Source organism: Leptosomus discolor, chromosome 9 (assembly GCF_034619465.1).
Source record: "Leptosomus discolor isolate bLepDis1 chromosome 9, bLepDis1.hap2, whole genome shotgun sequence".
In the NCBI taxonomy this organism is placed as follows: Eukaryota; Metazoa; Chordata; class Aves; order Leptosomiformes; family Leptosomidae; genus Leptosomus; species Leptosomus discolor.
In genome coordinates this window covers 27,790,544-27,812,513 of record NC_141399.1, presented here as the reverse complement: position 1 = coordinate 27,812,513, position 21,970 = coordinate 27,790,544, and the positions used below count along the sequence as shown (strand labels likewise).

General features: G+C 47.7%; 2 protein-coding genes across 10 annotated transcripts in view; one reads left to right on the top strand and one right to left on the bottom strand.

The window, feature by feature from the left end:
- DLG3 (discs large MAGUK scaffold protein 3) overlaps nucleotides 1-8,811 on the top strand; it is a 78,221-nt gene extending 69,410 nt beyond the window's left edge. For 4 of the 9 annotated variants that reach the window (XM_086469917.1, XM_086469918.1, XM_086469916.1 and 1 more), the window contains 8 exons: nucleotides 148-247; nucleotides 3,194-3,235; nucleotides 3,924-3,974; nucleotides 4,786-4,887; nucleotides 5,067-5,239; nucleotides 5,813-5,922; nucleotides 6,837-6,928; nucleotides 8,705-8,811. In XM_086469917.1, coding sequence (XP_086326043.1) covers nucleotides 148-247; nucleotides 3,194-3,235; nucleotides 3,924-3,974; nucleotides 4,786-4,887; nucleotides 5,067-5,239; nucleotides 5,813-5,922; nucleotides 6,837-6,928; nucleotides 8,705-8,811 — 777 coding nt within the window. Of the gene's footprint in view, nucleotides 1-147; nucleotides 248-2,023; nucleotides 2,070-3,193; nucleotides 3,236-3,923; nucleotides 3,975-4,785; nucleotides 4,888-5,066; nucleotides 5,240-5,812; nucleotides 5,923-6,836; nucleotides 6,929-8,704 lie in introns of all 9 variants that reach the window. The other 5 variants (XM_086469924.1, XM_086469923.1, XM_086469922.1 and 2 more) reach the window with 2 other exon arrangements.
- A 9,331-nt stretch (nucleotides 8,812-18,142) lies between these two features.
- The window catches only part of TEX11 (testis expressed 11), a 32,922-nt gene continuing 29,094 nt past the window's right edge, over nucleotides 18,143-21,970 (bottom strand). Inside the window, exons 28-30 of the mRNA XM_086470668.1 lie at nucleotides 21,295-21,415; nucleotides 19,379-19,543; nucleotides 18,143-18,338 (exon numbers count right to left, since the gene is read on the bottom strand). Coding sequence (XP_086326794.1) covers nucleotides 18,264-18,338; nucleotides 19,379-19,543; nucleotides 21,295-21,415 — 361 coding nt within the window. The 3' untranslated portion in view covers nucleotides 18,143-18,263. The remainder of the gene's footprint in view (nucleotides 18,339-19,378; nucleotides 19,544-21,294; nucleotides 21,416-21,970) is intronic.

Sequence of the window (21,970 nt, the reverse complement as noted above, 5' to 3'; positions counted from 1 at the left end):
ATTACAGTTTTCATGTAATCTCCATGATTTCATTTGAGGGTAGCTGCCCTGACACAGCTCCTCACTGTCTCTTCATTTTAATTTTTCCCACATGCGTTAAACACCATTGTTTTTTTCTGTCCTCCCTTCCATCTCCATGTTCTTCAGTCGATCAAAACGAAACGTAAAAAGAGTTTCCGCCTCTCTCGAAAGTTCCCATTTTACAAGAGCAAAGAGAACTTGGCCCAGGAGAGCAGCGGACAGGAACGTAAGTAGCAGCTGGCCAGAGAGGGCAAGCGTGCAACCCTCAGGTCCCCTGCCTTGCAGGGAGAGATTTGGCACATTTCCATAGCCAGGGGTCCTGGCATCTGCCCGTGTTGGGTCTTTTCCACAGTTGTGCCAGCACCGAGGGAGAAACTGGAGCTTGAAATGAAAGCAACGGCTGCAGGCTGGTGCTCTCTTTCTCTTTCTCATGTTCAATGTCTTCATCCTTTCATCCAACTTTACACCTGCCTGACCCCCTGCTCTGCCTCTCCCTTTCTCTCCCCGCTCTGCTGCAGGCTCTGCTCCCTCCCTCCACCTGTCAAGGGCTGCCCTTCTCCAAGCGAGGGGCTGGCCACCTACTGCAGAACAATTGCTGGCCACCTACTGCAGAACAATTTCTGTCCCCGTCAGGGCTGAAGGAGGTCCTGGCTGCGCTTCCCCTCTCCCCTAGAAGTGACTTACTATGTATTCCCGTCTGAGAGCCCTTCCTGTAAACCCTGTGGGCACGGGGGAGCCATGCCCTCACTAGTGGAGGAGTTGCCCACCCGTGACTGAGGCACATCTGTGGTAGTTGGTTGCAGACGTTGGGGGGGTTTCCCAGCTCTCACCTGGCAGCACCCTGGGGCTCACAGTGAAGGCAAAGCATTCAGCTTGTTGCCCCAAATCATGACATGGGCAGCACTAGAGCTGCTCGCCGAACCCAGCCCCTCCTCCTTCCAGATGCTAAACTTATCCACTCCTTCAGCAGGTGTTCAGACAGAAAGCTGCAGTCCTCACACCTTGGGGAAGAGGAGGTGGGCAAGGCAGACCAGTGTTTCTGCCCTGGTGCCAGTGCAGTGAGCACGTTCCCTCCCCTCCAGTGGTTCTCCTGGGTGTGATGCAGAGGCAGAAGGTTGATGCTGGGCTGCTCCGGGAGCTGTCTGCATCCCTCTGCTGCCTGTACCAGGCTGGCACTGGCTTCCAGCGAGCTTAGCAGCCAACATGAGCCTCTGGCCTGCGGTGAAGTTTAAGTCTGGGTGTCTCTCGTGGTGCCTGTACATGGCTGGGCTCCAGTCAGCTCTGTGCTGGAGCTGGGGGCTCACAGGGGCACTGCTGTCGGCCAGCCCTGTGGCACAGTGACATACAGCACAGGGATGGGCCAAGCAATGCTCTTTGCCAGCCTGTGTCACAGACCCGCAGCCAGCTCCTTCCCCGTGCTCTGCCACTGTCTCTCCCAGCTTGCAGCGGGGGGTCCTTCCCCCATATTTCCACAGCCCATGCAAGCACCAGGGCGTGGGCAGCTAACACACACCAGCAGGGGGGGAAAAGCGTGTCCCCCTACCATGCATTAGAGGATTGACTGTGTGGTGTCTGCCCCCAGAGCAGCTAGGGGGTTCCAGGGGAGTGCAGAGGCATCGCGCCCTGCCAGTACACCCCATGAGGCATCACAGAGAAACACCTCGGCCCTGCTTGCCAGCAGCTCGAGGCTGCAACCGCTCAGTGCCAGCAGATGCTGCTGGAGCTGCCCTGCCCTCCCCAGACCCAGGGTGGCCCTTGGGGGCTCTTTGGCAGAGAGGATGAGCTCGGTGGGGGAATCCAGCCCCTCAAGGCAAGACGTTGGCAGCAGGCTGATGGTGTCAGCTCTGAGAACTTTTAACCTCACTTGCAGTTGCAGCTCTGGGCCGTTCTGCACTCCTGTCACTAATGCTGATCTGGCTCTGTCTCTTCCCATCCCTCTAACTGTCCTCTCCTACGTTCTCTTCTTTTCCCCTCTCCCCCTTCTTGCTGTCTGTGAAATCAGGACTTCCCTGGGTTAAGTGACGATTATTATGGAGCAAAGAACCTGAGTAAGTCAAATTTTGATGTGCATCGTTCACTTTCCGTTGTTGGCATGCCTGGTGGTGCCTGGGGAGCAGCTGGGCTCCAGCCAGTGCAGCTGCACTTCTTTGGGTGTGGGGAAGGAGGAGCACTGGGGGTGCTGCTCCTCTGCTGGGGAATGCTGCATCTGCTGGCGGAGGCTGCTGGGCTTGAGGAGGTGCTGCTGCTGCTGCACGTGGAAGGGGCTAGGGGAGTCTGCTTGGTGATGTTGGTCATGCCTTAAGCACATGCAGCTGAGGGCTGCCTGCACACCTGAGGTGAGCTGTACCTCCTCATCCTCCTCTTCCTCTTGCTCCTAGGTGGGTTGGCTGCTGGTTTGGCACTCGGAGCCTCTGCCAGTGTGGGTGGAATGTGGCCATGACCACGATGGGTCCACTCTGAGTGAGGCGGGTGACAGTGTTTTGAAGTGTTGCCACCTTCCTCTGGGGCACCACATACCAGGAGCTGCAAAATAATGATGGCAGGAGCCCCTTAGCCCTCCCAGCTGGGCCTGAGTCCCCTGCCGAGCTCTGCACCCACCTGACTGGTGCAGAGCCCAGGCAGTCAGGCAGCAGCCAGCAAGCCTCTGTAGGGTGGTCACGGCACTGGGATCAGCCTGAGCAAGCAAAGCTCCAAACTCTATCCCATCCTGTCACTGTCTTGTCTCTGTGAGTCCCAGCACCGTCCCCAGGGGTAGGCTCCCCCACCCCCATGCCGGTGTGAAGCCATGCCCTGTCCCGCCCCCTGTGTGCATGCTGCACCCATACTCCCCACCATCACCCTCCCTGTGCACCCCACCTTCCCTCCCTGGGCCTGGGAAGCCCAGTACCTGCACATGTCTACCCACACCTGCCAGGCAGCCCCCTCCTGCCATCCCTGCCTTCTCCCAGAGCAGTCAAGCGTACCCCTGCATGTCCCTGATTTCCCAGCAAAGAGCGAGAGATGCCATCCTGCCCATGCAGCACGGGCTTGTCCCAGCAGGTGCTGGGTCACAGGTTTTTCCAGAGGCCGGTGCTGCCCAGCCCTGGGTCAGTAGTGCTGGATGACAGCCAGGGTGCCCCCGTGCCTTCTGCCTGTGCTCCTTCTGAATGGCGTCTCTCTGGTTGCTTTGCAGAGGGCGTGACATCAAACACCAGTGACAGCGAGAGCAGTTCCAGTAAGTGTGCATCTCGCCTGCCCTCCTCCCCCTGTGCATATTTTAGCACTTCCATCTTGTCCCACTGGTGGCTCTGTTTGGAGGCTGGTCCTTCCTGCTGGTGACACCAAGATGCTGCAGCCAGCTTCTGCCTCAGGGCTGGGGGGCAGGAGCAAGCCTGCCTGCTCTCCCGCTTTCTTCTGGCTGCAGGTCTCTGCTCCAAGGCTGGGTGGTAGGTTCCCAGTCCGTGGTGGTCCCCCCATCCTCAGTGCCTGCTGCAGGAAACAGTGGCCAGAGGTTGGGTCTGTAGCATAAGTGACTCCTGGAACCCAAGCCTGTACAAGAGCATGGGGGTCCAGCTAGAGCAAATGCTCCTTTTATCCCCGGCAGGTCCTGTAAATATCTGCGGCACATCCACCGTCCACCCTGCAGGGAGGACAGCGTGTCCCATGGGCCCAAAGCCCTCAGTGGTGGGAAGGGAGGGAGGAGGTTTGACCCAGAGCTGGGACATGAATAATTAACGTGGATCAAGGGCTGGTAACTGCACGCCCGTTACGCTCCATATCAGCTGGCAGCATGAGGGGGGCAGTGTGGAGGTGTCCTCAGGGCTGCGGGAGGCTGGCAGGGGCAGGAGCCAGCTCCTCCTGGGTGCAGAGGGGCCAGAAAGCTGCTGCGAGTGCTCACCTGCCTCTCCCTGGCTCTGTTGCAGAAGGACAAGAGGACGCCATCCTGTCGTACGAGCCAGTGACGCGGCAAGAAAGTAAGTCCCGGTGCTGAGCTGCCCTGTGCCTGCTCCAGCATGGGCACCTGTGTCCCCAGCCCAGCCAGGGTGACCGGTGCAACCTCCTCCCCTCCCTTGCTGTACCAGGATGACACCAGGTGAACACAAGTGGAGTTTCTTGTCTGCTGCGTGCAGCAGCTGAGCAAGGTGTTCATGCCGCATCACAGGGCTTTGCCTGGCCGTAATCACCTTTTTTTAATCAACAGAAAAGACTTGTGACCTGGTGTGCAAGACCAAGGGAGAGATCCAGAGCTAAAACTGAGCTAGGCTTTAGTCCCCAGCTGAGAACAGGATTATCCTCCCCTTCTTTGGGCCGGGTCCCTGCTGCAGAGCAACCCCCCTAGCCCTCAGCATTTAACCCTGCTCAGTGCTCAATCTCTGCAGATACTTTCACAGGCTGAATAGTTCCAGCCTCAGTGGTCTCTTCTTGCCAGAAGCTGGATCAGACTCTTAGTCTCCCATCACTCACTCAGCTCTGTGGCATCCTTGCCCAGTTGTCCTGATTGTCTGGGTCCTGCTCTGAGTGAGGGAGCAGCTTTGCTGATCTGTGATCCCAGAGACCTGCAGCACCTTCCCCAGGGCTGCAGATGGTTTGGGTCAGATGGGAAGGAGATGTTGACTGTGACCAGGAGGAGATAAACTGGCATGGAGGAGGAGGCAACTTTGGGTGGGTGCCCATGTGAGCAGGAGCACCCGCTGCCAGTAGGGACAGGGCAGGTTGATGCCAAAAGGGGCGAGGTCAGCTGCCCACAGTGCAGACGGGGCCTCAGGTTGTCACTCTTGTTCACAGTTCACTATGCGAGGCCAGTGATCATCCTGGGGCCAACGAAGGACCGAATTAATGACGACCTCATCTCTGAATTCCCACACAAGTTTGGTTCCTGTGTTCCCCGTAAGTTCCAGCTGGCACTTGGTTCCCTTGCTAGATGGAGGGGAGAATGGTGGCTCTGCTGCTTGCAGGATCTAGCCTGTGGTGTGGGAAGGGGGCCAGGAACACGGGTGGGCTTTCCCTCTCCCAGGAGGTTGGCATGCATCACTCCAAGTTCGCTCATGATGCCTACTTTCCTCCAGACACTACCAGGCCTCGGCGTGAGAATGAGGTGGATGGACAAGACTATCACTTCGTTGTATCCCGCGAACAGATGGAGAAAGACATCCAGGACAACAAGTTCATAGAGGCTGGGCAGTTCAATGACAATCTCTATGGGACCAGCATTCAATCAGTGCGGGCAGTGGCGGAGAGGGTGAGTGTCAAGTGGCATTCCTGGGACTGGGATGCAGCCAGCCTGAACCTGGATGCATTTAGCAGTTCCCCTCCTCTCCCCACGTTGTTAATAAAGGGCTGTAACCACATTAAGCAAGCCTGGCGTGAGACTCTCCTCCCTCCAGAGTCCTGCCAAGGCACGTGGCTGCTTTTCTCGGCTGTGTTACTCCACCTCAGTATTGTACCTGTCATCCAAACTCCACCCAAAAGCCTGGCACTGGGCAGCACCAGCCTTATGCTCAGGAGCTCGCAGGGCAAACGTTCCTAGCTGCCTTTCTCAAAGCAGTGGCATTTCTTCTGCGGGAGTACCAGAGTGTGCTGATGCCTTGTAAATTGTTTCACATGTTCAGAGAAAGATTCGGTCCCTTTGCATTGCTACTGTCCTGCGCTGAGCAGGCGGGAACATAAGGCCACTGGGAGTTGGCATGTGTCTCAGGCCTGATGTTTTATCTCTGTGTCTCCTCTCTTTTGTAAGCATATCTGTATGAGCAAGCTGTTTTCTGCATGGAGTAGACTGTGTGGGTAGATCTGACCGCAATCTTCTCCTTTCCAGGGCAAACATTGCATCCTGGATGTGTCTGGCAATGCTATCAAGAGGTTGCAACAAGCACAACTTTATCCCATTGCCATTTTCATCAAACCAAAATCCATTGAAGCTCTCATGTAAGTGCAACGCCATGTTCTGTGCCTCTCCAGGGCAAGCAGCTCTGACATGCTGAGGGTTTGTATGTCTGCTGCCTCTGCTTTTTAGAAAGCAGTGGAGGTTGCTGCTGGTGCTGAGCTTGTACCTTGTTAAGAGGTGCTGGACTCATTGCTGTCTCTGTGGTGTCCCTTCATATCTAATGCCGTGGTGCATCCAGGCTCCATGGATTGCTCCAGCTTAAAGCCCTTTGCTCTCCCCAAAGAGGATTATCCATGGGAAATCTAAAAATGCTCCTAAATGTGTCTGATGTAACTTGCTCATTTGGGCCCCGAGTCCAGCCAGGAGAGCTACTGTAGTGGTGGATCTCAGCTGGATGGTGGCTGAGCCAGGACAGCCCTGAGGAGCAGAAGAGATGTTCTCTGTGTGCCTAAGGGGGACCTTCTGCTTGTCCTGCTGCTCCTGGCCCTAGGGAGTGCAGGCTGGAAAGGGTGTAAGAGCTGAGCTTGCAACTCTTCTGAGCGGTAGTGAGATCAGAAGAGACTCTACTGGCATCGAGGGGACTGAGAAAACGTCTTCTCAAGCCAGAAGGGGTCAAATTGCTTATTTGGGTGTTGTATGAAGATGAGGGAACCTAGGCAAGGAGGGTGGTGACAGGCTCTGGAAAAGCAGGGAGACTTCTGCAGTGGTCTTGCAAATTTTGAGGACCATCTGGATTTGATTCCACTTCTGCCCTATGGTGAAATAGAGAGGGTGGTGGTGATGGGAAGGACTGTTGGAAGTTGAGATGAAGTGCCAAGGCAGCAAAGAGCATGTGGGGACAGGTCCTGCCTTTGAGCATGCAGGGGCTTCCCAGGCACCCCGGCTCCATGGGCTATTTTTGCTTCTGTTCATTGCAAAGAAGAAGAGCTAAATTTCTAATTTTTGTACATGGCAGGGAGATGAACCGGAGACAGACATACGAACAGGCCAACAAGGTCTTTGACAAAGCCATGAAACTCGAGCAAGAGTTTGGAGAGTATTTTACAGGTGAGTGTCCTGAGCAGGCTTGTATCTGATTTATTTTACTTTTCCAGCCGGCAGCTGTGACCTCTCTGTCAGCACTGTCTTACTGCAGGGTCATGGGAAAATGTCCAGCTTCATCAAAGCAAAAAAGAAATGGCACTTTGCCAGCAGGGCTCTGCAGAGGGACTGCTCTACGATCAGTGGATAAGAGTAAACCAGCTCTAGAGAAGGAGACAAGTTGTCAGGCCGGATTTTCCAAGTTTGTGAAAGCTTATCGCCAAATTTAATAACAATTAAAAAAAAAAAGAAAAAATTTCCAGTCAGGGGAAGTACAGCATAGATTCAGGGTGCTGCAGCGTGACAGGAAATAAAACTCCCTGCACAGGGGAAAGGAGAGTGTTTTCAGAAAGAGAAAAGAGTCATTTTGAAGAGGAAAGACAAAAAATTAGTGACCTAAGTGGTGGAGGCTGTCCTGAGTTATTACAAAACACCTCCCAATAAAAGGCTGGAAGCTTGGCTGGCTTCCTAAGTAGTCTTTGCTGAAGAGCCAGTCAGGGGCTGTCTGGCACTTTGTGCCTGCAGAGGTGAGCTGTTCATGACACAGCATCCTTCTGCATTAAGGAACTAATGTTTGTAACATGATTAATTCTGGAAAATCATGGGCAGGCAAAGAGGCAGAGAAACTGGTCTTCCATCTTTCCTCCAGTGCAGTAGCTGTTTCTTCTAAAGTTGAGGAGTGATTATCCTGCCAAACCCTACCAGCTACCAGAAAAAAAATCCCAAGCAGAACATTTTCCAAGAATGGATCTCAGACGAGCAAATGTATGGGTTCAAACAGGGCAAAAGCTTTCCCCAGACCTCCTGTCCCAGGCAGCAGTTCCAGAGCTGCGGGTTGCTCTTCCAGGAAGAGCACAAAGGAAGTGCCTGTTTTGCCAGACCCTCAGCATGCCATCGTGTGCTTGGACAGTGAGTTCGAAGTGGGCCTGGGGAAGGAACGCTCTTGGCTGAAACCTGTTGTTGAAAGAAGCGGTTGATGGGCAGGGGGAAGGTCACTGTAGCACGTTCTGTGCAAGGAACTTATAATAAGGGAACAGAGATACTGGAGGATGTCCTGGCTGAGCTACAGAGGCAGGCTGAATTAGCAGAAAGCTTTGTCCCTCGACTTGCACCTTCCTGCTCTGATGTAGGAAGCGCACAGCAAAGTGCTTTGTCTTGTGTCTTAAGCAGCAAGACTGTCGCTGGTCTTTGGGCAAGAGTTACTACTGGGAGCAAGAGCCATATGCTGGCCTTTTCTAGCCTGGCAGTGCTGCAATTCGCACCCCGCAGCAGAGGAGGCAACAAACCTGAGGAGCCCTCAGCAGAGGGGATAGACAAATCCGGCACCTCGGGGCACACGCTCAGCACACACCGGCTAATCCGCGTGAGGCCCTCCCATTCACCGTGGTGAAGTAGCTGCAGAGCCAGGGCCAGCTGCCTACAGCCTCGATGTGGTGGCATGACACAGTTTGCAAAGCTGATTAGCAGCCCATTGTGGAGAACCCTGCTGGCGCTTCACACACCCAAGGAGCTCTGCCAGCATGGGATCGGCTCTCGCTAATCCCCTTGGACATGCTGGGTTAACCCTCTGTGTCATCGTGCGCCTGTTACAGCTCCTTTGGCATGGGTTGTCTTGCTCATTAGTTGTTGGCCATGCCACACCGGCCTCTTTGGTGCAGAGTGAAGGCCTTTCCCATAGCTCCTGGTGGGGAAGGCACAGTGCTGCCTGATGCTCAAGGTCTTGCTTGTTCTCTCTTCTTCCAGCCATTGTACAAGGAGACTCCCTTGAAGAGATTTACAGCAAAATCAAACAGATCATTGAGGACCAGTCTGGGCACTACATCTGGGTCCCATCCCCAGAGAAACTCTGAAGATGTTCCCCACCTTCTTCCCTGTGAGCAGAAGATCTCCAAAGTCCCACCCCACCCAAGCCCTCTGCCCTGAGGGGGGAGATATGAAAACTATTCCTGCCCCCTTTTTTTAGATCGTCACAAAATTGAGTTTTCTAGTCCTGTTTCTTTGGTTGGAATGAACTCATCTCATTCATCACATGACTGTTCCCACCGTTCCTGCATGGACCTTCCCACTGCTCCGTTAGAGACAGATGAGAACCCATTCAAGGTCGTTTTTTATTATTATTATTATTATTATTATTAACTATAACCAGGAATCAAGATGGGAGGAGGCGGATAAGGACTAACGTAAGAAACAAGTGAAACAATGGACTCAGAGCACATGAGCTAGTGTCAGAGCTCCAGGGACATTTTTCCAAGTGTGACTGTCTAGCAGCTCTGAACAGTGTGACAGAAAGGCATCAGAAAGCATTTTATTTATCTGTATATGTAATTTATATATAATATATAGAGAGATATTATATATATATTATATATATATGTATGTATGTGGACTAGGAAACCTGAGGGACCTCTCTTAAAAGGTATTGTATTATTGCAATCATCTTTCAGTTTCTCTGTCCCAACCACTGGGCATAGGGAGTCCACTTGGGCAGGAAGAGCTCAAAACGGTACTAGGTGCTTCAGAAGCGTCTCCTGTCAGGGCAGCCTCCTGCCAGCCACCCCGGGTCTATGAGGCAGAGCAGAGACTGGTGTGCTGCCTGTGCAGAAGGGACCAGAGCTCCAGAGTAACACAGCAAGGAGCAGCAGCTGATCTGAGTGAGGCTGAGCAGGAGGCTGCAGAGCACGAGAATGGATGATACTACATATTAAATTGCACATTGTTTTACACATCACCTTATGTGTTTGCATGAGAGGTTTCCTTCTGGTTCTGTTTGGGGTTTTTTTTTTTTTTTAAGCTGATTTTAAACCAAAACCATATTGTGTTGCTGTGCTGACTTTTTTCCCCTCCATTATTCCATTTTTTTCTTGTTAATAATGAACCGAATGGGTATAAAATCCAGTTTTTTAACTTATTTTTTAAACTGGCTCTATTGTAAATAGAATCTAGATCTGTAGTGTTTAGTTAGGAAATACTCTACTGGCCACATGGAACAAATGTACTTGCTGTCCTGTGTTGCTGTGGAAAACCTGGGACATTGGGCTGGCCCTGTACCTGTGGGCAGAGGTGAAATGACCCATTCTAGCTTGCGGCAGCAGGCTGGCATTCCCTTCTGCATTAGTCACTGGCAGGAAAAGCCCCTATCTGTGCCTTGGATGGACGGTCACACTTTTCCCAAGCAGTAACAGAAGTGAGAAACTTCCTCCTTCTCTTCCCTTGGCTGCATGCCAAGTTCCCGGCTCTGCTATGTGCAGGTGGTGGTGGTGGTGGCCTTCCCAGTGGAAGGGCCATCCTTCCAGCACAGCAGGGACCTCGCCTGCTGCTCTGGAGCTGGGTCTTGAGAGGTTAATGCGTGGCCAGCTTGCCTGGTCTGTCTCTGACATCTCTGCATAAATGCTCTTTCTGCAACCGGGCTCTGCTCCCTCCCTCAAGGTCACCTTAGAAAATCAAATTGGGTGCCCTGTGCTCGCAGGTCTGTGGCACAGGGGTATGCAGAGGTGCACCCATCTACTGTGCACTGGGCTTTTTCAAGTGAGGTGACTGCTGGTGCTGATACAGTTGGCCCTAAGCTGAGAAATGTCTGTCTGTGAGGACACTCTGGCTTCCACACTTGAATGGGGCTCCATTGTGGGAACAGAGCCTCGTGGGAAGCTGGGGGGAAACTCGCACAGCCTTTGAGAAGGAGCTGTGTTGCTGGGTACTCATAGTACAGGTAGAATGAACGCTCCCACCATGCAAAGAACTGGCAAGTGCTGTTTCTCAGACACAGTGTCAAGCACCAGAACAAAGGACATCACCATACGAGCATGAGCAGGTAAGTCTTGGCCCATTCTCCCTTCCCCTATTTTATAGGGATCAGTGAGCGCATGGGGTGATGGTCCCCTTTCCTGAAGGTAAACAGTTATCAGCGTGTCAGTCGGTGCATGGTGCACACAGGCCATGGTTTTCAGTGTGAATGAGAACTGCTGTTAAGACTGTCCATGTACTGTCTGGTGAGAAGCTGTCTACTCGTCCTGCATCACAAGGAGCCCTGCAGGGACTGGGCAGCTTCCTGGGACAGAAAGCTGTACAGCGGAAGAGATGCGGCCACTAGCCCAATGGAGGGCAGGAAGGATTCTGCTGTCAGTGGGACTGACCGTAAAGGAGTGAACTTTGGCAATGGATTCCTGTTTGGCATCTATCCCCCTGCCCCTGCTCCAGCTGCTATAAACATCTGCCCCTGGAGAAGCGGAGTAAGTGAAACAAAAGTCCTTAAGATGCTATTCACACTGTTCCTGTCTTTTTTTTTTTTGTCTTTTTTTTTTTTTTTCCTAATAGCCTGTCTCCCTCTCGTCAAGTCACATGGAGAAAAAGATGATGTACTCCATGGCATAGCTGACAGTATCGAATCGATCATGACAACACTAGTTGGTTACCAGTGTTTCTTCCAAGGAGACATATATTTTTAATAAACAGAGAGTTGCAAAGAACTCTGTCTTTGAGACCTTCTCGTAGAGTCATTCATTGCGTGGCAGATTTGGTTTTTTTTGGCGCTGAGCTTAGCAACAATTGATATGGTCTCTCCATGGCAAATTTAAGTTGACAGTGGTTTAAAAAAAAAAAAATTTGCTTTTTTTAGTATAAGGTGGTCACTGAGAACTTGCCTAAAAGAAAAAGGAAAATTTAGAAAAAAAGAAAAGAAAGCAAGTGGGCTTATTTACAGCTGTAACCAGGCCACTGGAAAGCTCTTTTGGCTGGGTTGTTGTAACACAGGTTGACTGTGGTCTGATGATGTGACACCATGAATGTATTTTGGGTCATGGCTTGAATTGTGGGGAGTTTGCTTTATAAATGCAGATCAAATTGTAGGGGTTATATGCTGCTACATAATTGTTCCTCTATTGGATATAAAGACAGCAAGGTAAACATATAGCCCAGCTAATACAGAGCATCTTTTTACAGTTTAACATGCTGTTTAGACATCAGAGAGAAGAAAGAAATTGTAAAGACAACTAGTATCTTTTTCTAGTACCTTTAAGTGCAGAGAACAGGAGTGGAAGTTAAATGTGGTTAATGGGATATCATTATACATTCCTGCCTAAATCTGCTTTGTCATTTAGCTGAGCTAATTGAAAGGTAAGAGGGTTTTGTTTTCTAAATCTTGATTTTTTTAAAAAAATTTTTTTTCCCTTTCAAACTGCACACAAGAGAACTAAAGTGAGATTTCAGCGGAACAGGGGTGTTATACTGAGCATGGGCATACAGTTTGCAGATGTTCATAGTTTATGAAGCTCATTGGACAAATAAAACACAGTTTAGGAACTCCTTTAAATGATCAGATCAAGTGTTATGTTGGTGGTTGTCCATAAAGCACTGGAAAATTAAACAGTTGCTAAGCAGATCAGATCAAACTGTTTCCTTGCATAGTGATGGACTTGGATGTAAAGCATCACAGGAACATTGTCTGTTAATGGCTGCCATGGTAGCGGCCAGGCTTCTCTGTCCAGTCTGCAGACTTAGTTCCAGTATGTGGAGTTGCAGCATATGGATCTGCAGACACTCCTCCCTAGACAATCCATGATGTGTCCTGAGCTGATGTGTCATCTTGATCTGCTCTGACAGTGAAACGCCAATGTTCCAGCGGGGACAGGGACGCGGAATTATGTTCTCAAATAAATTGTGTCACCCCTGTAAGGTGGAGACAAACACTGGAAGAGTAACCCACATGCTAAGACAGTGAGGGTGGCATGAAAGGAAAGAACTTGCTCTTTTGAGTCTTTTACTGAGCTATTTTCTGGCTAATGACAAATTGCTCTGCCTACTAGGACCTTAGAAAAGTCCTGGACCATACAACAGCAGAGCATTGTCCTGTTAATGGTCCTGTCTTATGGTGAAATATAAGGGAGGGTGTTCTTTTCTTTCTCAAGATGTCCTGCTACAGATGCCTGACACAGGCATGAAACTAATCTGCCCTAAGCTGCTTATGCTATAGAGAAACATGTCTATGCTTCTGTCTGCAGCTCTGGTTAATTAACTGTCTTGGCCCTTGTTAAGCAGAGGAGCACAGGATCTGTGAGGCTACTGGAAGATGGAGTTTTAAGGAATTTAATAATAGTTTTTCTCAAAAAATTTTCTCCCTTTTGGTGCCTGAGATGCAGGCACCTGGACAGCTTCTTAAATAGGGCTTTTCTTGCTAATGATGCTTGGTAGCATAGCCTTCAAGGACTGCTATTCTCTGCTTTCCTCAAGCTGTCACAGCAGGATTCACGGCACTAAAGCATCTGCTGTGAAGCAGGTCAAGTCATCATCATGTTAAAGGTGTCTCCTTCCTTGCAGAATCCTTAGGTACCCCCTGACCTTTAGTGTTTATTTGTATCACTTGCTTCCAAAATGAGAGTCAAGTTGTTTTGAGTTTAGGGTTTGGGTTTTTTTAACCCTAAGGAAAAAACATTAAGTTGTTTGTGTCAGTTAGTGCAGCATCTGTGGATGGGTGCAAGCATACAGGAGCACTGTGGGACTGGCAACACCTTGTTGGGGCCACACTTGCCTCATCATAGGGGTGACGATGGTATTTCCTCCCTTAGTTTGATCGCACTACTTGACAAAAGCTTCTGCCCAATCCTCTAATGAGCTTCAGCCCTCTTCCAATTACCTTGATTTCTGATTACTGTGATCACTTCAATCCTAAGTGCTAGTAGCCAGCCCAGCCCCTCTTCCTTCCTGCCTCTCCAGAACACGTAATGCAACCACACCACCACCAACAGTGAAGTTCTTGTCAAACTGTATGGTGGGAGGTAGGCCGAGGTGCACCCCAGGTAGAAAGCTGCTGGAAAGCCAGTGCTCCTACTGCAGGTGCCTCTGCGTGAGAGGTGGCAGAAGGGTCTGCAGGGCTCAGCAGCTCTGGCTCTCGCTTCTCTGCCCTGCCCTGCTCCCAGACTCCTCTCAGCAAAGACTTTTTTTTTTTCCTAGGCAGGTTCCCTACAGCCACATTCCTAGTGGCTTGGTGGTAAAAATACCCTTTCCCTGGACCTATTCTCCAAGTCACTTTGTATTTCCCTTGTGCCTCTAGACTGTTGCTGCACCCCAAAGAGTGAAGAAATTATCAGATGAGGAAAAAAGACAGGGCATAAAATACAGGCTGTGGAAAGGGGGGTGAGGGGTGTGAACTACTGCCCTAGAGGATAAATTTGTGTTCTCAGAAGCAAGGAGAAACATTGCAGTTACGAGCAAGTATCCAGCACACCCTGTAGCTTCCATAATGATGTGTAAATCAGAAACTACCACTGCAATGCCACCCTCTGGAGCAATCTGTTAACATCTCAGGATGAGCATCCAGACTCTCTAAGCTGAAACAATGCTGCAACAAAACCAGTGATCAATAAAAAGAGGAGACCAGGGGAGGAATGAACAGCACTGATTTTTATTTTTTTTTTCCAGGTCAGCTGTTGCTGGCTTAAAATTATTTATATCCCATGGTTATCCTAGCTGGGCTACTGAACTTTAAACCAACATTTAGCCTAGTAAAATAAACACTGGACCAGCCTGCATCGACAGTAGCGAACTCAGTGCAAAAACACCTGCCAAGCAGAGTGACTGCAAGCAAACTACCTCTTGGGAATGGTCACTGGAAATCCAGCTCATTAAGTTCTGATTCAACTAGGAGAGAGAGTCGTGCTTTACTTAAAACCTATGGTAAATACTAAGCCTGAAATAAAACGTACAGTGCAAAAACGTGCAAAGAAGAGCTGAGAAGTACTGTAACTGACTGTTACTGTTACTGTCTGTAACTGACCTGATCTGGACTCCTTAGTAAAGTCTGTAGCATAGAAGAAATCAAACTGAGCATCTCCAAGGAAAAAAAATCAAACAATTCTGGCTGCAGGCAAAAACATTTAATGCTTGCTGCCTTCTGTGGCTGTATGTAATTACCTGCTACACATACTGGGCAAACATGACCTTCTCACTGGCACAGTATGACACTTTTACGTAAAGGTGTCAGAATTAAGCACAATAATTAAAGCCGGCCTGACAGGCACAAAGGAGATACTACAGGCAGCGATGCATACCTTTGACACTGTGGCATCATTTACAGTCCCTGCATTCATGTGATGCAACATACAGCTCCAAAACTGTCACTCCAAAAGAATTTTCTGTGGCATTTGAGGCCTGGCTTTTTCTGGGTTCAAAGGTGTTTCTTAGTTAAACAGAAAGCACATTGTGCATTAAAGATCTGAAAGCAGCAGCTCATCAAGATCCAAATTAGACGTGGTGAACTGCACACACTAGGTGGGGAATTCACTTTAAACAGATCCTATGTAAGTCTCATAGAAGCCATCTGCATCGAGCAGTCTGGGTGATCTGCTGGCTACCATAAACAGAATGGTACTGCAGTTCAGTGGAAGTGTCTTTCGCTGCTTACACTACCTCAGCCTGAAGAATAAAGGCCCTGTGGTAGACCTCAGGAATAAGAACACCTATGTAGCCTTCAGCTGACCATCGTTCTTTTTGCTTTCATCTTTGCATTCTGCTTCACTAGTTCCACAAAGGGACCTTCCTGTTCCTACCGATGCATAGTTCTATCTAGCTTAGCCTGAAGAGCAACACGACGCTTCACAAGCAGCTCTCTGGCAGGGGCATAGCTCAGGCAGCACCAGTCTCAGCTACAGCACCCAGTATCTCACTATCACAGGCGCCAGATCCTACAATCATCATCCCTATACTTCCCTCGTTGCCACCTTCAATGTAATTCACTCCTTTAGGGAGCCCTTTAGAGTTCTCACACTATTATCCAGCAGCTGATGCTAACCTGTGCAGGACTGCAAAGCATCTAGTACAATGTGTTCCTACTGAATGTTGCTGTAAATGCCGCACTGACCTACGTGTCTGCATGTGCGTGCCTTCAGGAACTGACCCTGTATCCAGCTGCACAACAGACAGGAGGATGTGGAAGCTACGCTAAGGGCTGGTTTCTGGCTTCAGCTACAGGCCACAAAGTGGTACTGGGTGCACACAAAACCCAGAAATTTGGTTTACTCTGACTATGAAAAGAAGACCAGCATGGAGCATTGATTGATAGACACTGCAATGCAGCTGACTTTAATCACTTCTTGGCCCTGACCACTGCACTAAGCACACTACTAAGCTCTTTCCAAAGCATGTCAGGCTTTCAGAACAGCCTACAACTAAAGCAATTTCTTCTTTTCTATAGCCACCATCCTGCTGTTAGTGGCCCTGTCTGTCAGAATAGGCATTAAAAATCTGGTTCTAAGTAAAATAACATTTTTAAATTTTAACAACAAAAATAAGTCTTCATCTCAAACTAGATGATCTTATAGCTGAAGGATACTGCTGTCCATCAGCCCTGCCTTCCGTGTAGTCTGTAAAGAATAAGCAGCAAAGCACTTCTAGCTCTCTAGTAAGCAAACCAGAGGACCTGAAATGACTGTTGGAATGTTCCTCAGGGTGTTTGATGTAAAGAAACAGCAAAAGAATCCACTTATAGGATGTATGCCCAGTTATAGATCACACAAATGTATATGTGGTCTATCACACAAAAGACACAATATACCACCTTTGCTTTGACCTGCCTACTATAGTGCAGCAGCCCCTACTGCAAAGCAATCAGCATACATCTACCAGCTACGAGACCTGCCTCACCTTCTACGCAGACAACTGATTGCCTGAATCTGTACTTTTTGCTCAAGCATGCTATCAGCCCTTTTTTTTTTTTTTTAAAGGAAAACTTCTATAGTAAGTAGATCTAGGCTCTGCTAGAACCCACAGTACCAGTCCCCAAGCACTCAAAGGGCTTCACTGGAGTGTACTGTTGCTCCCTCCCACTCCAGTCACCTTTATTTCCTTCCAGAGAAGGGCTGGGCACGTGGGAAGATGCATAGTCTTGTGTTCATAGGCAGGCAGAATGCAGCCACAATTTGTCCCCTGGAGTTAGGACACCAAGAGGTGTTACGGAGCACATCTGTGCTACAGTACAGAAGGCAAGACTCCAACCATGGTTTTCTCTGACTTCTGAACCTTCCAATGAAACAGCAACAGCAGTATAGACCTGATAAGGTTTCTTAACCCCACCCCACCTCTCCACACACTTCACTACCCACACTGAATTTCAGGTGAGAGATCTCTCTTCAATCCAGCTGCAGTAAGGTCCATCCATTACCAGCCTGTGTTTTTTATATGGATTTGTAGGGAAGTTCATGCTGAACGGTGACTCATGTGTGTTAGTTGTTGTGTAAGAGTCAGGGATCACTCAGATCTGATTCAGCAGTTACGTTTACTGAGTTCTAATCAGTAAATTTAAGTAATGTAAAATATTACAGATGGATTGGCAGTCAATACTCTACTACACTTAAAATTAGCATGATATAAAGATTATTGCTTAAGCTTACTATATGTATATATTACTATATCTTAAATGCTGCATGCATGCAAACAATGTCACCAACCCATCAATGTCTGGTGTCAGGTAAGGGATCTCTCAGCCTCAAGGGGTAATTCATCCCTTACACAACAGATCAATGCCATGCAGCCAGCTACTATGGAGGGGCAGCTCAACAGGGCCCTGATGGCTGCGGAGATTTATAGTGCAAAGTGGTTGATTTGTAGTCAGATTTTTCTGCTGTGTTAATGCAGCTTCAGCCACTTATCAGCCCAGTCTCCAGCCAAACTGGGGTTTTTCTGAGTTCTCAGTAACAGCCTCCCCCTATAGGATTAACTCTGATTAGGCCTACTTGCTGAGCATCTGCCTGGACCAAAGTTCAGTTAGTTCAAAGAGGAGGTGTGCATCTGTCACAGCAGTCTACAAACAGCAGTACCTAGTCAAAGCTTTAGCTTCTTCTGGGAGCTAACTAGTACCTGCTCTTTTTTATTCTAACTCAATTGTAAAACTGGCAAACAGCTCTGAATTCTTGTCCATACTGAAATGGACTGAAATCTAAATCTGATAGTTATGTAGCAAGGCAGCTATGACATCCAGAAGAGATGCCTGGTCTTGGAATACTTTTCTGGTTCTCATTGCCACTTACTACTAAGATCAGGTGTTTGAACCACCCTGTTACAACAGCAGACACATCTCATGAAAAAGTTAAGAATTTATTTCTGTTACATAGCTCCAGAGAATGAAAATTATTCCCTAGAGGGAAACAATTACATTTATTCAATAAACATTTCCTAACTTAATTGCCAACAAGGAGATCCTGGTTTCTTTTCCACCGCTCCCATAACCCCATGTCTTTGCAGAGCTAACGGCCTCTTTCATTCAGCAGGATGTTTCCAAGAGAGACTGCTGTCCTCCTTTTTGCAGTTGTGGTTGTCACTATTTTTCTTCATTTGGAAGAAACCCTTTTGCTCTGTCCAGTTTGTCTAGAACCTCACTATAAAGACCAATCATCTGGAGAACGCAAGCACCATAGTTATCAACAAGGATGGATAAAGTTGTATCACTCAACTGGATAATACAACACTCAACTGGATAATACAACAAAGTGACAGGGCACAGAAGCAAGGGGATAGGTGGGAGACTACCACTAGCTTCTAAACCTAACATTTCAGATTGAGGTAAAGATTTAAATACAGAGGATTAAGAAAAAAAAATAGTTAAATCAGTGCAACCTAACAAAGGTGGGTTTATTTATACTGACATAAAGCACAGTTTACAGATCAGTCTTACATCAGTGAATAAACCTGTTCACAGAATGGTTGAGGTTGGAAGGGAGTGATCTCAATTGTTCTTATTGTCTTAACTGATGTACTTAAAATGGTATAAAAGTTGCAACCAGCTCCTGATTGCCCAGCTCATGCATAAGAGAATGCACGATGACTGCATACACCAGCAAGGCTGCACTGTGTGGCAATCAAGGTAGGAGCACCAGTGAAGAACTGCAGAGAAGCTGACTTGTCACAGAGTAAGAAAAAGTGTCACTGTTTTCTACAGAGGTGCTAGCCCTGAAATTTCTGCCTCACAGGGAGCAAGTAAGCTACACTTGAAAAGATAAGCTTTAATGATTTTATTCACATCATCTTAAACCCTATTTATAAGACAGTAGATTATACTAGAAACCAAGCTTGAAAGTATTCATACAACAGCTGATTTAAGTAAACTGGTACAGCACCTTGACTTCAGTGAAAGCAGGCAAGGTACAAGGGGTCTCCCGTGGCCACAAATAGCCAGAAGTTTATTTCCAGTCAGCCATTTACATGATCGTTCCAGTAAAATGACACTACATTACTCTTTCTATTGTCTATCAAAACTTTTCTGGCCTCACTTTGTAAAAATCTTTTAGCATCAAGCTCCCCCCAAATACTTAGGTACCATGCTTCTCCTGAAACTCTTTAAAGATCGGCTGTGGTGGCTTCTTCACCCAGATCCATATCTCAAATTCATGCCAGACATCCAATCCCACATCCTCAAATTCATCTGCTTATACTTACATGGCCTTCATAGCTTTTCTTCAGAGATCCTAAGTGACTGAGGAAACGCATTCCTAATCCACACCACTGCTCAGCTTCCTTATATTTACCAACAGTATACTGAAATATTCCTGTATTCCAGGCTCTTGTCATCAACCAAAGGATCTCCACCTCTGGATAAGCATCCTGGAGCAGCAAACAAGAAGCAGCAGCTCATCAGAAAACAGACTTTTCACTTTAAACCTGACAAGTCAGGAGTGCATTAGAGTTTTGTTTTAGAGCGGGAAAACAGTTGTTTGGGTTTTTTAATCCTAAGCAAAGGGCAATTCAGTCAGTGCCATCCTGTATTTCACAGTCTATCTGCACTACTGTCAAACAGCTTGTTTCCAACATGGGTAAGTCATGTTGCACTTAACTATTGGTAGGTCAGAAAACACGATTCTGTGGGACGGGGAATCATGCTAGAATGGAAGCATGCTTTCCAACAGCCTGTCTGCAGACAGCCTGAACTTGCTGCCACAGTACTTTCCAGTTTATCCAAACAGTACTGAATAGCAGGATGTAGTTGCTCACTACGGATTAGAAGCAGCAGTTCTTATCTCTTCAGAATTTCTATATGCAGTATGACAATGGCTTGCCAGGGTGAAAGCTGCCCATGTAACTGCAGAACAGAAGTCAGAGTACCCAACAACACTCTGATCCTGATGGGGAACAGATTCAGTTGGGAAGGGAAGGACAAGCAATTATTTATTTGCCATGCAAATCCTTAAGAGTAGGCTGGAAGGACTTATTTTTCCTCTTTGATAGATGCTTCTCATCCTAAATAAGAGGACCCAGAGTGAATTTCTGAACTGCAGCATCCATTTCTGAATAGGAGGTACAAGTCATGAGTGGTGTACCAGCTTTCCGACTGATAATGTACTGATGTGACGTCCCAAGGTCCTCCTCCTAGCATGGTACCAATTAGCACCTGCTGCCATGAGCAAGACTGCAAAAAGAAGGCCTTCAAGAACTGGGAAATTTTGCTGTTAGGAGTATCAGTCCACATTAACATTTCATTCGTATCCCTCAACAAGAACATTATCAAAGTTATAGATGCGAACTCTGGTCAAAGGCAGGCACGGATGTGAACACATTCTTTTTTGGGGGGAAGTCAGGAACAGCGTATCTTTATGCCATTTTTATGAGACATTCAAACCTGACTAAAGAAACAGCCATGCAATGGAATGAAGCTATGAAACTTAGTATTGGTTTCATTAGTCCTGAACAGGAATATTCCTTAACTGATTTCTACCTATGAAATGCTAAGTAGAAACGTCTGACTTCCTCAGTACAACTGCCTTCACTGTATAGTACTACACTTCAGGCCTGAAAGGAGCAGCAGAAATGCTTACTGAAAGAAAGATTTTACTCTCCATATACCTGTCCTCAGAGAAATGAGGCATGTGGTGCCACAAGTACTGACAGCACAGGAATCTAGTTCTAGGTCATATGTTAAAAACGGTAACACAGTAAGTTTCCAAATACATTTAACAAAACAGAGCTGAGAAAAAAGCAAGACTGGTATCCAAATTTTAGCTGGCTTTAAACTGATATGGAAAAGTAATCTGCATTTAAAAAAAACATATTCAGTGTAAGAATGTAAGAAAGCAAGAGGAGGAAAGATAGATGTTCTAGCTCAAGATGCTTCTAAAATAGGCATTGAAAATTTGGCCTTAAATGTCTCAAAAATCCAGGGAAATTCATAATTCAGTCATAAATATACAAGAGGCATTTCTTTTGAGGTAATTTCAGGATATCTTTTACTGAAGAAGTCTTAGCTGCTTCACATATAACACTGTATCATGTTCAGTCTACTAATTATTCTCTGTCTGATGAGGATTTCTTTGAAATGTGCTCAGGATCATCTCCCAATCTCATTTTCCTGTTCAACTTACCGTACTGCTGACTACGCTCAGAGCATCTTCAAAGTAGTCCCACACCTCCTGCAGTACACGGGCATCCAAGTCTGTTAATCCAGTCGGCAAAGAAAGACTAATCAAACTATGTAAGCATTTGCTGAGAATTGAAACAGAGCAAAAGAGGAAACATTAAATATCATGTGCACAAACAGCTACTTTTCAGTATCAGCAGCACACCAACGTCTCTATGATCATCAGACACATCCACCTTGGTGCTTGCTACACACACACTCTTACAGCAGAAATGTACATTTTCCTAGTATCAGATCTCATTCATACAAACCACGCAAAAAGAGAACCAAGAGCAGCAAGGGATTAATTATTTTCATTGCTGGGCTCTAAAGTGCCGCAGAAGACAGACATAGTATTTTCTAGCGTGCTACACATGACAGTGAGGAAAAGGTACCTTTTCTAACTTCGCAAACAAGAACTAAGTAGTGAGCATCCTCACAAAATCAGCAACAGATACATGGTTTCTGAAAACAGGTCTGTCTTTCTCAGTGTAAAGTGAGAAAGGCACTATTAACAATTGCCTTTACCCAGTGGTTACTGCAAGGAACTTAGAAAGGAGGAAAAAAATCCTTTATGGGATACAAGTGAGAGGAGGAAGACACACATCACGTTATTTTTCAGATTCCATAGGGTACAGCAG